We start from the raw sequence: 21,200 nt of genomic DNA, 5'->3' as shown, positions 1-21,200 counted from the left end.
CAATGTGCAAGGGTGCATCCTCCAGAAAATGATGTTTTGTGGGCATGGTATGGGAGGACAGGATGTCCTAAAGATTATACTTATAAGATTATAAACCATGCCCAGGTAATAGAGAAGCTCATTGGTTGTATTCCTGGACAGTTTGATGCTTAGCAGAAATTTCCCCTAAAAGTTTAAGGGTAGTAAATGGGATAATAGAGCCTCCAGACAGATACTGCTGGATGTCTCTTTGACTTCAGGGGAAGAAGTGAATGGCTCTTGAAGTTTCCAAAATAGTTAAAGATGCATCACGCAGTATCTAGAGGAGCCAATTGTTCTTCCAGATATGCCAGTGGTTCTAGTGGCTACTTTGGCCCAATTTTGTTCCTGCTTTGGTTGGTTTCTTTCTGCTGCTGATGTTTTTTCACTGCTGTGCCTTGTCCCAGTTTTGACAGTGACCTTGAAAGCCTCCGCAACAATTTGATGAAAACCACTTTGAAATCACATGCCAAACCTCTGCCCAAAGCACCTGGTAATTTATTATTTCTTTCTGGCATTCATACCATAAATGTGAATTACCTTTTTTTTTTTTTTTGACTTGCAGTTTGACTGTAGACTAATAACTGTCTTCCATTTTCCAGCTAAGTTATCCCCAGTGAAGCAGGCACAGTTGAGGAATTTTCTAGCCAAGAGGAAAACTCCACCAATTAGGTCTACAGCTCCAGGTAAACCTTTAGTGATCATAGAAGTCTCATACGTTTTCCAGGAGGGTGACCTATTTGCTGTGGGACTGAGACCTGAAATTAGCTTTTGACTACTCAACCCTTATTTCTCCTTTGCTGTTCTCCCATCTGCTCTTAGGAGGACTTGCCTTCAGTTGCCATCTGGTTGAGGGCTGCCTTTCCAGGCAATTAAGAAGTCAAATCCTGTCAATGCAGGAGTAAAATAAGCTAACAGGAGACCATCCTAAAATAGGGTGCATTTGTCATGGATGTTACTGGATGGTTCTCTCAACTTAATACTGAATTTTGTTGTTGATGTTGCAGCAAGTTTGGCCCGATCTGCCTTCTTGTCCACGAGATATTATGAAGATTTAGATGAAGTCAGCTCAACATCCTCAGTGTCCCAGTCACTGGAGAATGATGATTCCCAAGCAGTGGACCAGGAAGAGGAGCCTGCCCCAGTCCAAGTCCCTCGTCATGCTCCTGTGGTCCGAACTCCCTCAATCCAGCCTGGTTTGATGGCTCAGTCTCCGTCCTTTGGGAAGCAGCACCTCTCCCTGGGTACTTTGTGTGAGTTGTGTTTGCAGTGTCTCTTCTCAGCGTGATCTTGTGGGTAGCTTTAACTACTGTATTATCCATTGCCAGTGCTTCAGGCCCTGGAGAAATGAGATTGCAGGATACAGATTTACACTGCCAGGTTCCCAGGAGCAGTAACAGGGTGGCTTTTTAACCTCATGAACATGAGCTAAAAGCACTAAAACACCTTGACTCACTGACTGTGTTTTTGTGATAGCCTGGTTCTTTCAGATTGCAGTGACCTAAAATATTGCCTAAAGACTAATAAACTGGAGTACTACTGCATTTGGTTGATATGGCCAAGGTTAAGAGTTCTGAGCCCAGCAAGTCTCAGTAAGAGCCGCATTTGCATACACTGAGTTTTTCTTGTGCAAGAGAGGTTTCTTTAATCTCTGCAGCCAGAGAGAAAAATAAGGTGTCAGCAGAAGTGTCTCTTACAGCCAACTGAAAGTCCTCTAATGCACTGAAATGACATCTATTGAGACTAACTAAATTCCTTGGGATATACCAAAGTCTGCCAGGGACAGATTGTGTTGATTGTTTGAATGGCCTGCCTTCTGACTCCTGTCAGAAGGAAGCTGTGTACTTTGAGGAACTGCAGTTCAACAAAGGCTTTTCAAAGACTCCCTGATTTACAGAGTAACATTTAACTAATACTTCTGTTAATTTGTTTTTTTCAGTGCCTGCATCTTCAAACAGAATCATCCCACAAGGAGCAGACAGTACAATGCTTGCAACAAAGACTGTGAAACACGGGGCCCCTGTTCCCACTGTCACTGTTCCAGCACCACAGGCAGCTGGTGCTGCAGCTCTGCAGAGGCAGATGGCTGCTAACCAGTCCCCAGGTAAAAGGAGGGCTAATTGCCCAAGTGACCTCTGAGCAGCTGAATGTGGCTTTCACAGGGATTTAGTGCTCCTATAGGAGGAGATCATCAAACAAATTGTGGCACACATCTGTAGTTGTTGCACATCTGAGCTATCCAGTGTTCCTTTGTGTTCCTTTTTCCTGTAAGCTGCTAGTACAAAATACCTGAGAAACTCCCATTTCACTTAACAGAAGATGTTACAACATAGGAGACTGTTCATAATAATTACATTTGGTCAGCAAACAACAAAAAATGTACCAACTATATGGATTGCTGCCCACTTATTTTGTCCTTAATGAAGTCTGAGGTTCCAAATGTTTCAGGCCAGGTACACTGGATATGTTCCAGAATCTTGGATGGATCTTTTTGTAATTATTCAGGCCATATTGATTGAAATGAAATGCTTTAAATGAAGTTTGCCTTTACATCTTTTTTTGGGGTTTTTTTCCCTCTTTTTTTTCTGTTCTTTAAAGCTGTGAGCACTTCCTTGACTGAATCCACTCTGAAGAATGTTCCTCAGGTGGTGAATGTTCGAGAGCTGAAGTCTGGTGCACTGACTCCAGCAGTCTCTGCAGTAATAGGGTGAGTGAGTGCTGCCCTTCTTTCTGATGGCCTTTGGTAGCATTTGCACTGGAGCACATCTGCCAGTGGGGAGCAGTAGCTAGCAGTGTTTTATACTGTGTCTGGCTGTTTAAGACCTAAAGTAGGTGCATTTAGAGAAGAGGATTGGGTTTGTGGATTTAATGAGAGAGAGAGAGAGAGAGAGGGAAGGAAAGAAAGAAAAAGAAAGGAAAGAAGGAAAGAAAGAAGGAAAGAAAGGAAGGAAGAAAGGAAGGATAGATAGATAGATCGATCGATCGATCGATCTTTCCAGGTCATTCAAGGATTTGCTAATGGCTTGTCCTGAACAAATGACAAGACCAGTATTAACCTCCTTCTCCATTTCTCTGTGAAATGCAGTTATGTGCATCCTCTCATTTTGGGATTCAGTGGTTTTACTGCTAATATGAAATTTGGCCCTGATATCTCTCCAATCACAGAACAATCACCTCTGTTCTACCTCTTTCAGTGAGGGAATTGCAGCCCTCTGTCACTGAATGTAGTCTGTGACTTCAGGCTGTCCAGATGTTTTCCTTCTACTCTGTCATCCTTTGCAGAGAGAACCTTCTCTGGGGTTATGCCTCTTCTATCTGTTCCCAGATTCACCCCCTGAAGGGGGAGGGAGAGCTATGCTCTGGTTTTTCTGGAAGCTTGTCTCAAATGTTTTGACATCAGAATTTTGACTGAAAGGTTGGGTGTCACTAGGGGTCACTCACTTTGGAACATGACTGAGCTGCAAGGGGCTCTTCCTCGTGAGTAAACTATAAACCCTGACTTCTGGTATTTAACCTTGAATTTGTTGCCATTTCTTATGAGTTAGCTGTAACATTTGGCTTCCCTACCCTGCTTCCTGCAGACAGTAGCCAGCTCAGCTCATTCCAGAGATTTTTGCCTTATCACCAGCCTCTGTCACCTGCCTAGGACTCGTCTTTTTCCCTGTCGTTGTGATGACCTTGAAACTGTCTTTGCTTGAAGTTCCTGCTGTTGCCTAAGACCAGGGCAGTGCATGGCCAGTTCAGGGCTGGGGAGGCAAGGGCACTACTGAAATTCTGTGCAAAGTTGGGCTTACTGCACAAAGAGGGGTAAATTCACCACATATCTCTGATTATAACTTCATATGGACTTGCAAATGCTTTACCCCTATAACTGTGAGCTGTACAGGCAGCTCCGGGAACAATTGCTGTTGTTGCATCACCTCTGGCTTTCACACATTTGTGTCTGCTCTTCACTGTCAAAAGAAAAAAGGTGAGACTCCTTTGATTCAGTTCTTCAAAAAGGGAACAATCTCACAGTGGTACTCAACTGCTGACCTTGACATTTAATTCATTATTTCTGTGGTGTTTTAACTGAGAAACAGCTTGGGTGCTTTTTGCTGTTTTATTTCTTCCTAAAAGTGATAAACTGGAATGGAGAGGAGAATTGCTATACCTTTTGGAAGTCAAATTTTCAGACAGCTCTACTTGGGAATTTTTTGGCTAAAAGTAGTGTTGTGTCCAGGAAGAGTTTTCCACCCTCAGTTTCATCTGAGCTATATTGAAAACAGTAGAAAGTACTGTCTATGCATAGAGAAAGTTGTGAGTGAGCAATATATAATGAGACTGGTTTTCACTTGAATTGTAGTTAAAGTCCTGTCTTACTTTCAAGTAGTTTTAGACTGGCAGTATTGATTGATCTCTCTAATTTGTAGAAAACCAGCTAGCTTGATATCTTGGAGGCTTTCTAAAGTCTTACTTTATAGCTGACCTCATAAAAATGTACTTTCTAAAAATTCTACCTGAATGAACCATGCTTGCCAGTCAGATTCAGCACTAAAATGAGAAGCATTCACCCAGCAAAGTTAATTCACCAGTTTTTGCTACTTCAGACATCCTGGCTCCCTTTTGCTGCACAGCATACTCTTCAGTTGTTTAGCAGGAGTGATTTTTCAGTTGTTATCAGTTGTTCAGTGGCCTGTGACTGGGTGTGTTGGTGGTCCCAGTCCAGTTACTAATACGTAGTTTTCAATGCCAAAAAATCCTTTCTCCACAACTGAAGTCAAAACTAGCATTTTCACAGCATTGTCAAGTGATCTTGAGATCAAGTCCCACCCTCTCATTAATTTCACAGACTTTCTGTTGTTTACTTCTTTGTTCAGTATAAGCTTGAAATCTACAGCTGCACCATCCCAATGCCAACTTTTTCTAGTGTTAACCTTGAAGTTTTCATTGTTTGCTGTACTTCTGCTTTAGGCAGAGGGCAAATCCAGGCCATGCAATGTAGAGGGAGACTACTTGTTGCTGGAAGGAAGGAAGGAATTTCTAGCACAGCAAAGCTGTTTAAAGCACAAAACCATATCCAAGACCAAAGGGCCATGCAAAATGTTTCATGTATGTGTCCTCTTCCTTTGGAATATGGTAGAAAATTCCTGTGAATTGGCTTGCAACTGACCAAACAGTAAATGCAGTTTGGGAATCCTCATGCTTTAGCAGATAGATAGCTTTGGATGCCCAAATTTGCCCACAGTCTGGGATTTGTGGCCTCAGTTGGGGATTGGTTTTTGCCTTAGGAACTTCTGGTCTGAGTCAAGATGGAGAGAACCTGCCTGGGTAAGAAAGCTGGGCTTTGCCACCAAGAGAGTGCAATCATGGTTGAATTTAAGCTTCTGAAATCTTCTGGTATTGGCCAGTGAGGCTTCTGAACCTGGTGGGCCACAGACTTGAGGAGATGCTAAAACTGGTTGGCTGTTCCCAAGTTACAGTGATTTGATATGTTCGTGCCCCACAGTGCCAAGGGCAGATGCTGCACCCCAGGAGATTCTTCCATTCTGCAGTAATTGTCTGGGGGGTTTTATTTCATGGTCAAAAATACCATGCCTACAATTTAGAAGGCAGGTTAATTTTATCATATTTCTTGCCATGATTTTGTCAATGTTTATAGTGCACTTCAAAGACAGGAAATGCTCCCTCCACTCCCTCCCAACTTTGTCTCCTTACTCAGCATTTCTAAGCATTGAGTGTACATGTCTGGGCTCCACATTGTGAAGGAAGCTGCTTAAATTTGTTATCCACTAGGCATAAAATTGTAATCCCCTTACCTGCTGATTTTTCATCAACTCCCTGTGAAATAGAAAGCCCTTGACTCTCTTCAGAGACAAGAGTGTCTGGAGAAGACTTGATCGTTTAAGTCTAGAGGTTTAAACACATTTACAGACTTCCTTTGTTAAATGTGGCTGATTCATTTAAGAGGTTTATTCTCTAATCAGATTTGTTCGTTTGGAGTTGTGTGTGGAATCTTTAATAGCGGCTGTTGTTCAAGGCTTCTGGGAGCTGTGCTTTTGGAGAGGAGAGGAAATCCTCTTTCAGATTTGTTATTCATATTATTGTTTAATTTTTCTTTTTAAGATCATCCGTACCTCACTCTGCAGCCCAGGCAGTCCATCAAGTTTTGGCAACTGTTGCTACAAATCAAGCTAAGCAGGTATTTTGATATAGAGCCCTTTCCCTGTGGAATAGTTACCTGGGTATGCTCAGCAGAGTTTGGGGGTTTAATTTTCACAGCTTGCCCTGCATTCTCGACAAACCATTTCTGATCTGTGACCTCAACAGTGTGATGCCAGGCATATCTATGTTATGTCTTGCCTTTTCTCACTTCTGAAGACATGCAGCTTTCTAATGGCCCCAGCCTTGCTGCAGTGAGGGCTGCAGCTAACAGCAAATAAAGCTGTATTAGGTAGATACAAATAAGTTTCACATCAAAAAAAGAAAGTTACAGGCCATCAAGGGAGAGAGTTCTTTACTTACCCTGTTATTCTACTGAAAATATTGCTTAATGGTTGACAAGCTGCTGGATTTTATATCTGTGCATTAAAAAAACCCAATGCAGCAGTCTTTGTCCTCTGGAATCATTGAGCTTGTGCCCACAGAGGCTTGCTGACCTGTTGAAAAGGTTGAGGACTGACCCTGTATTTAAGTGTCAAGACATAATGGGCCCAAGATTGCACTCTTCTAAGTGCTTCAACCACCCACCTCTATTTTATTCTTAAGTCACTGCATGACACTGATAATACCAAAGCAATGTCAGAAGAACCTTTGTCAATGGACAGACTGCACTGACATGAAGTGGTGCTGTGTTTTTAGACACCTCTAACAGGCTCCATGAAGAGCCAGACTCCTCCTTCCTCTGTGTGTGCACCCTCTCCTATGGCATCCACAGCTGCTCCAACATCATCTGGTAACAAGATCTCAGGTAAGTTGTCTTTTGTGGAGATGGAAATAGGGCCTGGATGTCTCTTGCAACATGTCAGGGTGCACCGTCCAGAGAATGAGGACACTGAGGAGAAAAGATTTGCCTCCACTGAGAGGTTGCTGTGCCAGTCTTGAGGGGGAGAATTTGTAAAAGGAAGGTACAGAAGTGCAGGAGAGTGGTTTCCAGTACTCCCTGTGTTTTGTCTGTTCCTGCATCTAGAATTCAGTGTCACAATTCCTTGTTCAGAGTGCACTCAAGATTTGTAGACTCTTATCAGGAAATGCTGAAGGCACATCTTCCACAAGGCTACTGTGGTTCGACAGCAAATTAAAAGCAGTTATTTTGTTTTTAAAACATTAAAAGCCTACTGATTTTAAACATTTTAAATGCTGATTTAATTTTTAGATGCACAGCATTATAGGAGTACCTGAACAAGCCTGATCCAATTCCTGTGCAGGATCTATTGAGCTTTGAGCTGTAGGACCAACTTCAGAGCCAGTTCAGACACAGGGATCAGTCTTATAGAATGGGGAAGCTTCTAAAGAAAGGAACCCTCAGTTTGCAACTTAACAGGGAAAGAGGAAACATTAGGGGAAGGAAGCAATTGATTTTTAATGTGTATTAGATAATAATGCTTGCATTGGACATGGTTTTATAAGCCTCTTGCATAAATGTCTGAAATCCATCTCTGTTGGTCTATTGCCTTTAATCCGTGGATGTAGGTTGCCTCTTAGCCAGGGGTAAGAAGCAGTAAAAATAGCTAGGAATCATATTTGACTTGGCAAATGCTTCTTAAATTTTGGTTTATTGAAAATGTCAGCTCCTGAATTTGATAGCATTTCCTTTTTATTTGAAATTTATTAAATTACAGACTGTGTGTGCAAGCTAATCCTTGCTTTTCTAGTAGATGTATGACAGGGTGCTCTGTTTATTTTTTTTTATTTGTAAATATATTTTAAAAGTGTGTTTTATTTGTTGTTCTTGTAACTTACAGGACAAGGGACAGTAAAAACAGTTACAGCTGTTTCTTCTACTGTGACATCAGTACAAGCAACAACTTCACAGCTTAACAAAACATTCTCGTTTCCTTCTGTGGGGTCTGTATGAACATTAACATTTCTTTGTAGTTGACATTAAATATGAGTATTGGCTGTTACAGCAGGTGTTGCATACAAGCTGTGCAGTACTGTAAAATGGCACCTGCAAATGTTAGACTGGGAGGACAGGGGTTGTACCAGAGTCCTTTGAAGACCTTTTCTGTGGAAGCCTGAGTGAGGTCTGAAGGTCTGTGAGACTGACACAATATCATGTTGCTTTGAGATTTTTTAGTGTATAACTAATCAAGAGTAAAGGATGACTGGCTTGCTTTTGGAGTTTATCTACAATGGACTGTTGAACAAGTTCCCAGTTAGGACTTGAAATATGTACTCATGGTCACACTGAATTATTTATTTTAGTACAGCAAAACAAATTTTGTGTTTTGGCTTGAAAAATCATCAGTTCATGAAGGTGACAAGAGGGGCCCCAAGCCATCTGGTGATATCTGTTACATAACAATACACAAAGCAAGGCACATGTTATGAACATACAGTTACTCTGAAATCTCTCTTGTGGAATGTTATTTCAGGGATGGCAAAAATCTTTATTTGGTTATATCTTATGTTTAGGGGAGAGGGATAATTGCTTAGGAATAATTGTTTGAAATTCTGCATGTTTACTGGTCTAACACTCAAGTGAATTTCTCTGTGAAGTGAGCAACATTAAGTATTTCAGAATACACACACATTCAAATGGCTGGTTTCTTTCAGTCTTACCCATTTCTCTGCACATTTTTTTAAGTGGATTCTACCCAAATGCCTTGCTGGGCCCTTCAGAGGGCTAAAAGAGTCCTTTTGAGTGATGGAAATTCAGATTCAAAAAGCAAACAACCCTGCCTTTGTCCCATGTGCAGTGCCTCAGTGTGTAAACCATATGCTAAATACAGTGCTGCTGTCAGTGATGTCTTAGTCCCATGGCCTGACTTCTGTATCAGCAGCTGGTCTTTGAGAATCAGAGAAAGCTTAAAAAGCCTCAGGGAATGAAAATCTCTGCAGGACTCATTATGAAAGATCACAGTATTTTTGCAAGACAAAATATTTTCAGTGTAAAATGGTCGTGGTAACTTTTCATTTCTGTCTTGCTATGAGCAATCTCCTTTTTGATGGATGGCTGTATCCAGTTATTCCTTTCTGCACATGCACTGACTCTTCCCTTTTAGCTCTTTTAAACTCTAGTTGCCCCTATGGTTTCTCCTCTCACCAGTCTCTCCAAACCCATCAGGTTTTGGTAAACCCATCAGGTTTTGGTGCATGGGGAAGAAATACACAGCAGAAAGGAAAGAATATGGGAGGATGAGGGGTGGTCCAAAGATCTTTGAACCCTGACTCTCTTTAACCTTCTAGAAGCCTTTTCAGAGAGGGAACAAATGGAACATAGTGTGTGTGTGTGCTTCTCTCCCCCTGTTTAGTCCTTGGAGAAACTGCTCCTGTGTGCCTGGCTTTGTGCAAGTCTGTACTGGAAATCTGAGTCTCAGAGTTGTGCTCATCATATGGTTGGAAATTTCAACACTTTGAGCTAAGTCATTCTTTCCCTTTCTCCTCTTTCCTCCTAGGTCTGTATTTAATTTTAGTGGTGTCACATCAGCCGCTTCATCACAGACGCCGCCCAGCCTCACTCCCTCACAAGGTTAGTTTGGGAGAGTGTGCAAACAGCATCTCTTCCCTCTTAACAGAGTGTTTACTCTTCCCAATTCATGTGGTTCTTGTTTTATGTTGCAGTTCTAGTACTAAAATTGCAGCAGCATTTCATACAAATGCTGGGTTCTCCCCTGTAATACACAGAAATCTGGGCCACTCACCTATCAATTAAGTGAAATACTTGTTGCCAAGAACATTTAGAAGGCACTAGTTTATGAAAAGGGTAACATCTGTAGTAATTTCCTCTGCTGTCTTTAATCTGTAGATTTAAAGTGACTGAGGTGGACTGACATAGAACTGTTACCCAGTGAGCATTTAGGAATCAGAGGGAAATGCTTGGGATGGCTTTGTGTTGCTTCTGAAATTGAAGTGACAATAAATAGGCTGCCTTTCCATGTCATAGGTAGACCCTACTTGCCCAGTCTCATAAAAGGGAACTGATAAAATATGCTTTTGTAATATTTTTGAAGCTTTCTGCCTTTAATTTCAGTCTTACAGATGAGATCACACAGAAGATTTGCTCCCAAAGTTATTGGTTCTTCTGATAAGATATCACCTTGTCTTACAAATCTTGGCTTGTTTCCATCCTTAGACCATCACAGCTACAGTAATGCTACTGATACTCTTGATGTTAAGCAGAGAGAATGAAACTGGGCTTAAAATTTGGAGATGAACATAAAAGCTTAGGTAAATAACACAGATAAAGCAGGAGTGGGAGGTACAGGAGACAGACTTGTCAACCACAGCATTGTGTGAGGGCAGGTACTTCACTCTGTTCTGTGAACTGGTAGGAGCACCTTTGTCTGTGTAATTGGTAATGGAAGAACTACAAAATGTAATTTCAGGGCCTCAGGAAGGAAAAAAAAGCTACATTATTGAATGTCAGTTACTTAAATATATTTAATATGGGGAAAACACAAGGATAATACCAGATCTGCTAAGAAGCTTTTGCTCTTTGTTGTTTGATCTCCATGCAGATTTCCTGTACTTTGTCCAAACACCAATACAGTGTTTTCGTTAGAATTTGTTTGCTGCTCAGAAATGAAAGTACATTAAATAATACTAGCCCAATCTCCCTTGAAACTTCATCAGTTTCACACTCTTCACAGTGTATGTTAGAAATAGAGCTGCTTTGGCAATTACATTTGAGAGTTTTTCTCTAGTTTTTCAAAACTGAAAACAGGCTGTATAGAAACTGGTTGTTGGTCTATAAATAGCTGAATTTGTAAAGAAAGATTTGATCTTGTAGGAGACTCTTCAAGTGTCAGAAAGTATTTTTATGACCTAAACTGTTCAGAGACATTGGTTTAAGAAGAGAGTGCTGTAGTAAATGTCAGGATTTTTTTTTACCTGAACCAAGTAAGAAGGAGTGAAAGTGGTGTCAATAGAAAATTATCTGTAATAACCAGGTCTGTTATGTTTTTCATCAAACTGCTGAAAAAGAAATAGGAGCCAAAGGCTGGAGTTGTCTGTACTCAAAGAGAAGGATGGTTAAGTGGAGGCTATGATGTGACAGTAGCAGTGTTTGTCGCTGCCACCCTGGCCATGAAGGCTTCAGGTGTCACTGTTGTGTCCTGAATGGATAGGGAGGTTGCAGTCTTCTGGTGGACAGAGGCTTTATAGTTTTGAGGCAAGATCACTGACAGTCTGTGAAGGACTAAAATGGACCATTATTGCAAGAATGATAAATGAGCTTTGCATACCCTAACTCCATTTGTTACCTCTCTCTCTCTCACTGACAGCTCCTGCAAAAGAATCTGCCCAGCCAGATTCGTTTTCGTTTGCTGGGAGTTCCAAACTTGGAGCAATTCCCGAGGCCTCCTTTGCTTTTGGGTCCCACAAATCAGCGAGTGCTCCAGGAGGTGGGGTAGGAGGTAGCTCCTCAGCAGATGGCACCCAGTCAAACAAAGCTGCTGCAACATCATCTTCTGCTCCCCCCACAACCTCTGGCAAGTTGGATATTGCTGCATCCAAACCAGGAGATCACTTGTTTCAGGGCAATCTAGCTGGGGAAACTCTTGGGAGCTTCTCAGGACTACGGGTTGGTCAAGTAGATGATAATGCCAAGACCACCACTAAAGCACCATCTATCAGTGTTGCAGGAACACAGTCAACTAAAGTGTCTACAATACCTTCTGGGTTTAATTTTTCTGCTCCCCTGACATTAGGAAAAGCTGGAGAAGCTGCTTCAACATCAGTCACATCAGCTGGCACAACATCCCTATCCATCAGCACTAGTGCCACAGGCAGTCTCTTTGGCAATGTCCAGTTAACCAGCACAGGGTCTTCTGGGGTGTTTAATCTTGGAGGCTCTGGTGGCAGCAAACCCACCTTTTCATTTGGTATTCAGCAAGCAAACAGTATGAGCACATCCACCTCTGCCCCTTCCACTCTCCCTGCTTCAACATCCCTCTCGTTTGGAGGTTTCTCAAGTTCATCACAAACTGCTGTCCCTGCTGCAGCTTCCAGTAAGTCTGCAGGGGATGCCAAATTACCACCTGGGTCAGAAAAACCATCTGAAAGTGAAGCTGTAGCAGCTGGGTCTTCGCCTCCAGTGCCACAGCCCCAGACACAGCTCTCAGAGCCACTTAAGGAACCCACCTTACCTCAGGCCCCAGCTGGGGATGCTGTCCCTGAGGGCTCTGGGACCACAGTGGCACCACCTCCCCCTGACCCTGTGGCTGCTCCCACCTCCACCAGCGATCTGAAGGCCCCGGTGCCTCCTGCTGTCTCTGCAGCTGCCCCACCAGATCAGAATGTCTCAGCAACAACCTCTACAGAATGTGTTGCCTCTCCTGCAGAAGCCACAGGTGCTCTGGCTGCTACCTCTGATGTTTCTACAGGTGTGCAGAGTCCAGCTGTTGGTGCCTCTGTGTTTGCCCCCACTTCTGCGGGCTCCTCGGTGTTCTCTCAGCCGCCAAGTTCCAGCTCTTCTGGCTCAGCATTTACCCACCCAGCTGGGGAAGCAGCTGCCATTCCTTCCACACCACCTGTTTTTGGACAGCTCTCAGCAGGTACCACAGCATCCTCTCCATTTGGGCAGCTCACCACCAGCACTCTGTCCACGGCCACCACCCAGGCTGCCACCTCAGGCTTTGGTACTTCTGCTTTTGGCACCACCACCACAGGGGGCTTTGGCCAGCCGGCCTTTGGGCAAGCACCAGTCTTTGGACAACCTGCAAGCAGTTCTTCAAGTGGCTTTACTTTCAGCCAGTCTGGGTTTGGGACAATGCCAGCCTTTGGCCAGCCAGCAGCTTCCACAGCAGCCTCGAGCAGTGGGAATGTTTTTGGAGCCCCAGCCTGCACCACCAGCGGCAGCTCCTTCTCCTTCGGGCAGCCGGCCAGCACGGGCGGGGGGCTCTTTGGGCAGAGCAGCCCTCCTGTGTTTGGGCAGAGCACTGGCTTTGGCCAAGGGGCATCTGTGTTTGGTGGCACTGCTGCTGTCACCACCACCACGTCCTCTGCTGGGTTCAGCTTCTGCCAGGCCTCAGGTAAGAGCAGAGTCTCAGTAGCACCATCTGGCTTGGAGTGTATCACTGCGGGGAAAGCAGGATGGCATTAATGCCTTTTTTCCCCCTTGTGGCACCTGATGGGTTTCATTTTTTTTTGGTTTGGTTTTGTTCTGTTTAGTTTTCAATTAGTAAGAACAAGAGCTGCAGTGTATGTGAGAAGCAGGCTAATGTTGGAGATAAAAGAAGCTTTTGGTCTGCTTCACTATGCATCAGGAGTCCTCTGAATGCAGCCTTGTCATCCAGTCCTGCCTTCATTTTATACTTACAAGTCTACCTTGATTTAATTTTGAATTACATATTGTTCTGCCTGTTGCACAATAACTAGAGGTGTTGTGAATTGTTGCACCAAAGGGGCAGAGCAGCTCTGAGACCATAGTCAAGGCAATGAATAAATACACATGCAGCATTTCCTTCAGTGGCCTGCACTGGACACATGCAACAGTGGATGTACAGCCAGGTGTAATACTGTGTCATCAGCTAGGATGGCCAAAAATAATTTAAGCCCTCAGAGTGATGGGTTTGCAGGGAAAAATCTGTTAAATCCACTTTTGCATTTGGAAAATCTCAAAATTAAATATAGCAGTAACATAAGCATCAGCTACCGTCCACACAGTTAAATTGGATTCTTGCACATACCAAACCTCCTTGGTCAGTCCCTTTTTGTTCTCCACATGCTCAGTATATTGTTGGGGCTTTTCCAAAGGTTTGTCTGTACAGTTTTCACAGAGCTCCCAGGGAAAAGTGACAAGTGCATAGTAATAATAGAGAGCATGTATTTCCAAAGAAGAAAAACTAATTAGGTTCATTTAATTAAAAATTATGGCACTGCAGGCAGCTGCTTGCTCATTTTAACTACAGTAGCAGAGAATAGTTAAATTGTGGGAAGTGAACTCTGCTCAAGAAAGGTCTTCCCAATTATAGAAATGCAAGTTTTATTACAAAAGGCACATTTAAGTGAACTGGGAAATGGAAAGGGGAGTTCTTTTTTTAATCAAAACACTTCATTATCTTTAACAGGAGTCTTCAGGTAACAAAGCTCAGATCCTCTTTACACAAGTGCAATCAGAATGCTCCAGTGCTTGTGGCACGACTTGCAATATTATTGTGGCCATGTTAACAGAAATCCAGTTCTCTTAGTATTAGCAACAATCCCACAGGTGAAAAGGTCTTCTATTATCTGTTTTTAAGCTGGCCAAAGAGAGAATGAGAGTGACTTTCATGTAAACTTTAAATGTAATTTATTATTTGTGTGTTGGCACATCCTTTGTATTTGTCCAGCCTAGATATCTTTGGGTAGCATCATTTGTATCCCTGTGTTTTGGCATGGAAGACCTGTCCTTATCCTGTTCTGGTCTAGTGTTACCTCCCTGAATATCTTACACTCTGGTAGTAGTTCTGGTGGTTAATTTTTCTTTTTTTCTCTTAGGTTTTGGTTCTAGTAACACAGGTTCTGTGTTTGGGCAAGCAGCAAATACTGGAGGCACTGTCTTTGGCCAGGCAAGTATTTGTGGCTTTTTGTACAACAAAGGGCTGTTACATGAGGGGGACTTGGTCAGGGTTCCCTGTTTCTGATAAATTTTAAAATAATACAGTTTGACGTGTTTAATAAAATGTGTCCCAGCCTGTACTGGAGATATTTGCTATTCTGGTAAGCACCAAAGCTGCATCTGCATGAATGTTCCAGGGATATGGAGACACATTTTATCACATCCAAGATAAGATAGATGCAGTAAGTCTCCTGCCTTTATTCCATGCTAAGTGGAAAGTAGGGCAAGTGTAGGGCAAGTCTCAAAGGCATTGTTCTGTGCTGTGGACAAGATTTAAGACAGACTTAAATAAAATTTCATGACATTTCATTTTGGAAGGTGATTGCTGGCTGCCCCTTCAGACTTCCAGAGAACAGGCAGAGCATCCTTGAGGGGAACATGTGCTGCTTTGACTTTGCTTAAATCCCTTTTTTGTCCTTTTTGTGTTCTAGCAGCCATCTTCTTCCAGTGGAAACTTGTTTGGAGCTGGAAGTGGTGGGAGAAGTGGAGGCTTCTTCAGTGGTTTGGGAGGAAAGCCAAGCCAGGATGCAGCCAATAAGAATCCCTTCAGTTCCTCCAGTGGAGGATTTGGATCTGCAGCTTCCCAGAGTAAGTGAACAAAACAGGAATACAAAATGTGCTGTGATTTCCATCTGCTTTTGTGATCCCATCTGCTTTTCTGCTGCTAATTGTTTTTGAATACATTCTGTGTTAATATGAAACGCTTTGAGGGGATAACCAGAGTATGTGTGATGTGCAATCCAGAATATTTCTTCTAGGTTTATGGAAAACAAGTAGGAAAGCCATTGAAGCAAACAAGCAGATGCAAGAAGTGGGAAAAATATCTGTATTCTGTAGAGAATTATTGGCCAAATCCTTCCTTAAAATGAAATACTCTAAATTCTTGTCACTGAATTTCTGCCTCCAACTTGGTTGGAAGTTAGAGAGCTTTGATCATCTCTCATCGCCCTAAGACTAAAAATTGCAGAGAATCAATATGTGGGGGATAGAATTTTTGTTAGCTACTGCCTAAAAATTAATATTTTTATGCAGCACATGCAAAGTACTTTATCAAAATTTGCTGTGACATTTGGATAGGCAGGTAGAAAGCACAAAGAAGGGGAAGCAGTGGCTAAACGTGAAAGCCTGGAAATACAGGAAAGCTGTAAAATTAGTGCTGCAAGTGGTTAGAAGTAGCACTTCAAGCCTTAAGAGAGAAAATCCATTTATTTTATTACGTCTTTAATGATCCATTGGGATTAATGGTTGAGGTCAGTTTTCGAACCTTGCTAATTTAATCATTTAATGCAGTTCTGGGTTTTGTGATGAAACAAAACAGATGGTTCACCAGAGAAAAGCTTTAGTTGTTCTCTGTCCTGCCTCTAGATGCAAAATCTCCCTGTAGGCTTATGAAGGATGAAAAAAATTGTTATTTCTCACTAAAGCTGGAAAAGTTTGGCTCCTACTTTTAAGTTCCTGTTAGATAATCTTGTGTAGAAATACTGAGCATTGCCAAAACAGCTCAGAGCCTTTAATTTGTGGTTTGCTGATATTTGTGTTGTCTGGAGAGACTGATTGTAGCTGCTGAGATTCTCACTTGAGGAATTGTCTTTTACTGGCTGGGGCACAGGATGCATCTAAACAAATCATCCCTCTTGATGATTTACTAGATTGCAACAATGAAGGGTTGCTAGTGGTCCATCAGATCCAGAATGGATCTTGGTGCAACTACAAAGTCCTGTAGGAATAAGAGAAAACTTGGCTTCTCCTTGTGTTGTTTTCAGTGTAATGTTGGTTGTGTGCTTGGGGGTTGGGGAAAGAAAAGTAATTTTCCTTCCTCCTGCTTCAGCTAATGAAGTGCAGTGTAGAATATTGTCTGCTATGAGTATTGGCTGTTTATAAATATTCTTCATTTCCCCAGATTCTTCAAGCTTATTTGGAAACAGCGGAGCAAAGACTTTTGGCTTTGGCAGTTCCTCCTTTGGAGAGCAGAAGCCTACGGGCACTTTCAGCTCTGGTGGTGGAAGTGTGGCCTCCCAAGGCTTTGGGTTCTCCAGCCCAAACAAAGCAGGTACTTTGGAAATGCACCCACTAGGGCAATCCTCACTGTCTGGGAGATATTTGCTGTTCTACCACTTAGCTGTCCACAGCCTGGACTCAGTGCACGGACAAGAATTGTCTCTGAACAGCAAATAAAAAATAACTAATGGCTGAGTGAATGGAGCTTTAACTGGTGGGTCCGAGGCAGAATTTTACTCTCCATTCTCAGGTGTTCATTCCAAAAATTCCCTTTGCAATTTAAGAGCTGAGAGCTGTGTTGTTTAGTTCTGGTCTTATGTTCTCTACAGTCAAGAGTACAGAACATGGAACTGAATACATATTTCCTATTTTAGATACTTGCTTGGGATATTATCTTACAATCTTCGCTCTGGGTTTTGTAACCTCTTTTATCTCCATTTCACTACTTAAAATAGTGAAAAAAGGAAAGTGAAATATATTAATATGTGTTGCTAAAGAGAGTGTTTGCTGACCAAAGCTTCAGCCCCTGGGATAAATGCTCTTAACTTCCTAGAGGCAGAGGTAACAAAATACCTGATCTGTATTTAAATAATTCAGGCCTAGCATTTATTTTTTTTCCAGACCTTTTGTGTTTATAGCCAAACAGTATCCATTACCTTGGCATGGACTGGAATTTCACCCTGGGTATTAAAATGTGCACTGGTATCTCATCCTCATCCCTGGTCAAATAAAAGAGCAGATGTCCTTCATGTTCCACAGTGAAACAGGCCAATAATATCAGCAGATGAACATAGAATGAAATAATCTGGGTAGAAATCCATTCAGAGCTGCAGGAGGCAGCTAAACCCTGAACAGAAATTGCCAAGAGCAGAGATAAGTTCTTGATTCCCTGCAGGCAGTTCCACTGACCTGGCATCTATCTAATCCTTCCATTTTTAGTTTCCACCACTTAAACCAGGATTAAATCATACCCTACCTCCCGAGTCTTTGCATCACTGAAGCACCTAAAACCCCAGTTTGCATCTACCCTTTGATCTTAAGAGAAGGAGGAAACTTGCCAGTTGCAGTTTTCTTTCATGCATTCAAGCACTTCTCTTACCCATATTTTTTGCAACAAAACACGCTGCAGATCAGAATTAGTTCTGTAAATGCTTTGGTGTCCTAATGATAGGATGAACACCCCATTATCTGCTCAGAAAGCTGCTCTTTGTTTTCTCTCTCTGCCTTATTGTTTATGTGATGTTCTTGTCCCCTTTTTTTGCCTCTGTTTTGCTCAGGTGGCTTCGGTGCTGCTCCAGTGTTTGGCAGCCCTCCCACTTTTGGGGGATCCCCTGGGTTTGGAGGGGTGCCAGCATTCGGTTCAGCCCCAACCTTTTCAAGCCCTCTGGGCTCAACGGGAGGCAAAGTGTTCGGCGAGGGGACGGCAGCAGCCAGCGCTGGAGGATTTGGGTAAGCCAGGGAGAAACAACCTTCTTGCATGACAAGGTTATGCTTGGTTACCTCTGCTTTTACATGAGGAATACGTTCTGTCGTTGGTTGGTAAGCTCAAAGTGTCCTTGGTTTGTTTGTTTAAAAGACAAGAACAATTAGAGTATAAAACTAAAACTCACACCCCAAAGGAAAGAATGTGTATGATCTTTTTAGTGCTGATAACTCCTGTGTTGGATCTTTAGCTTTAGAAATGCAGGGTTTTTTTCTCTGTGTGCATTTAATGGGTGCAAATCTAGGGCTACAAACTGTGCCTAGCAAAGAAAATAACAATTATTGTTATCTGTTACTCTGTCCAGACACTTTATCCTTTGGTTAGATTTGGAGTAGAGATGCTAAGGAGAATTCAGGCTGTTCTCTCACCTGTGGGATGAGGAACTTGTAACAGTCTGTGCTCCCAGAGCACTTTATATTTATCCCTCACTGATTGTTTTTACCTGTTCCTGTACCCCCTAAGCCTGTGCTTGGCACCAGAGCAGACAGCACATCATTCCTTGCTTTGTTCAGCAAATACAAAATTCCAAACTTTGCCAAGCAGCTTCTGCAGGAGGCAGCAAATGCAGTTCTTCAGCATTGTGCTGAATGTGTTGTGCCAGCAACACTCCTTCATGTCCTGCAGTTACAGTCAGACTGAACAGAGCCAATTAAACAGAGAAAAACTTCCAGTGAGGAGAGGAAACCAGATGTCTCCCCAATCTTGGTGTTTATATATTTCACAAGTGTTTGTCTCCTTGTCTGGTTTCAGGAGGAACTGCCTTTACGTAAGGCACAGGGGGACATGCAGAAGTGTGACCTGTTAATTCCCTGTGAGGTGTGGGCAGGTATCCCTGAGCTAAGGGAGGCTTCAGCCAGGTGCTCCTGCTCTCCAGAATGTGCATCCAGATTGAGGAGTCCCTTTGGAAAGGGGGACGATACAGGCAGCTTAATTAAATCTCCACAAAGAAGGATGTGTTTTTGTGGGGATGACTTAGCTTAAATCAACTGGTAGTTTGTTCAGTTCCAACATCCAGCCATTGTGCTGTAGGATTTGGTACTGAGAATGGATGTGCTCAGTGACAACATGGAGAGCTTAAAGATAAAATGGGATTCAGAACAAGCAGCATGTGGATGGAAAAGAGGTCTTGCATAAGCAGTCTGCAGACTCAAGAAAGATAATTCAGTGACTTAACTTGTGGGAAGCTTTTACAATCTTTTCTCTACTAGAATGATACAGATTCAGTCTGATATTTTCAGAGTTCTCTGAGGATGTTGATTTTTAAAACTTTTAAAGAGTGTGCAAAATTCCCAGGCAGCTTTACAAAAATCCAGATCTCACCACAAAATGTTGAGCAATAGTTCAGTTCTGCAGTATGATGTAGCATCTGTGCAGGACTTCCTTTCTGCTTTTCTCTTGAAGTGAAACTTTAAAAACCCCAATTCCAAAGAAGTTACTTGCAAGTACATGGTGTTGTATTAGCTCCAAGTTCCTAAGAATACTCTGCTGACTTAAATACATGTGATTCATACTGCTTCAATTCTGAAAAATATGCATCACTCAATAAATGATGGGGGTGTCAGAAGCAGAAACCACTACACTTCTTCAGAGCCTGCCCTTCCAACTGTTGGTGGTCAAATAATGTTTTGCTTTTATAAACTAACCTCAAGTGCATCTCAGTTGTGTTTGGCACAGCAGCTTTACAAAAGACCTGAAAATCTGGGCAAGATAGGTTGTATTAAATGGTTACCAGGCAACGACTGCATTTCATGTCTTTTATATGTCTGGAAAAAAAAAAATCTGTCCATATTAAGCTGTTTCTTACTTGCACTGTGTGCAGCCTTTCCAACGGGCCTCTTCTGGTTGCAGCTGAAAGGAGCAGTTTGAACCACAAGTTTTCTTGTCACTATTTTCAGCTCCTCTTCCTCACACAAGATAGACAGGATTTGTGTGTTGTAGCACAGTCCTGAGAAGATGGAGAACTCTAAAACCTCTTGTTCTGAACACATCACATAATCTTGCTGCTTTAAAAAAAAAAAAAAAAAAAAAAAACTAAAAACAATCTGTTCTGCTTTTCCTGAGAAAAGCACATTTGTGGTTCTGAGTGCTGCCTGCAAGTAACAGGGGTGAGGAGCCCAAGCATGGCCAGAGATGCAAAGTTACTGCCCCTGGTATCTGCAGTGTGCACACTTGGCAGTGTCTGGGAGAGGAGAGGTGATGTCCTTTGCCAGGTGAATTGCCTGTCACGTTGCTACAAGGGCTGTGTTTTGTCTGGAGAGATAGCTTTTGATGTGGGCCCGTGTTTTGGGTTTTTTAAAGTCTCCTAGATGTGGATGGATGGAGAGGTGGGTTAACATGCTGTCAGGTTGTGTTTTAAGTGAGAAATGACAGGAGCCTTGTGTGAGGCACAGGCTTGCAGAGCTGGCACACTGTGACACGTCCAGCTCTGCTCAGGCTGCTGCTGGGTTTTAGGATTGTTCTGCACTTGCAGAGCTTGTCATTTGGAAATCTTGTGTCTGCATTTTGCCCAGTTTAAGTTAAACTTGAAGGTCATTCTTTAAGAACATTTCTTATATTCAGAATGGAAGGAAGGGCAGAGAACCATACTGCATGTCATGGTCTCATTAGTGTGTCACACTGAGAGCTTTGTGCTGCCTGGTTGGACAGAGTGGGTGGAGAAAGACACATTTCCATATATTAAAGTGTTTCTCATTTCAGTCCCCAAAGGCAATTAGGGAAGTGATTAGTTAGAGGTGGTGGGGAGAAGTGCTGGGTTGGTGCAGATCTTCAGGGAAGCACTGGAACCTTGCGTGGTTCAAAATGGGCTGGGGAGAGAAAGGAATTAAGAAATCTGCAGATTTCTCTGGGCAATGGGGAAGGTACCCTCTGAAATTTGGGAATCTGGGTTCTGTGTCTGGGCTGTGCTTTGTGCTCTGGCTCTGAGCAGCTCACACCAATGCCGTGTTTGTGGAGCGAAAC

At 42.6% G+C, this 21,200-nt stretch overlaps 1 protein-coding gene across 3 annotated transcripts in view; it reads left to right on the top strand.

Moving 5' to 3' along the window:
- NUP214 (nucleoporin 214) overlaps window positions 1-21,200 on the top strand; it is a 40,058-nt gene that overhangs the window by 15,494 nt on the left and 3,364 nt on the right. Inside the window, exons 20-33 of one of the 3 annotated variants that reach the window (XM_083875550.1) lie at window positions 426-511; window positions 621-704; window positions 1,026-1,262; window positions 1,958-2,122; window positions 2,617-2,725; window positions 6,124-6,199; window positions 6,859-6,967; window positions 7,962-8,064; window positions 9,618-9,691; window positions 11,445-13,193; window positions 14,641-14,711; window positions 15,193-15,349; window positions 16,662-16,811; window positions 18,037-18,208. In XM_083875550.1, coding sequence (XP_083731676.1) covers window positions 426-511; window positions 621-704; window positions 1,026-1,262; window positions 1,958-2,122; window positions 2,617-2,725; window positions 6,124-6,199; window positions 6,859-6,967; window positions 7,962-8,064; window positions 9,618-9,691; window positions 11,445-13,193; window positions 14,641-14,711; window positions 15,193-15,349; window positions 16,662-16,811; window positions 18,037-18,208 — 3,342 coding nt within the window. Of the gene's footprint in view, window positions 1-425; window positions 512-620; window positions 705-1,025; window positions 1,272-1,957; window positions 2,123-2,616; window positions 2,726-6,123; window positions 6,200-6,858; window positions 6,968-7,961; window positions 8,065-9,617; window positions 9,692-11,444; window positions 13,194-14,640; window positions 14,712-15,192; window positions 15,350-16,661; window positions 16,812-18,036; window positions 18,209-21,200 lie in introns of all 3 variants that reach the window. The other 2 variants (XM_083875549.1, XM_083875548.1) reach the window with 2 other exon arrangements.

This window comes from Zosterops lateralis, assembly GCF_965231275.1.
Source record: "Zosterops lateralis genome assembly, chromosome: 20".
NCBI lineage: Eukaryota > Metazoa > Chordata > Aves > Passeriformes > Zosteropidae > Zosterops > Zosterops lateralis.
This window is presented reverse-complemented; position numbering and strand designations above follow the sequence as displayed.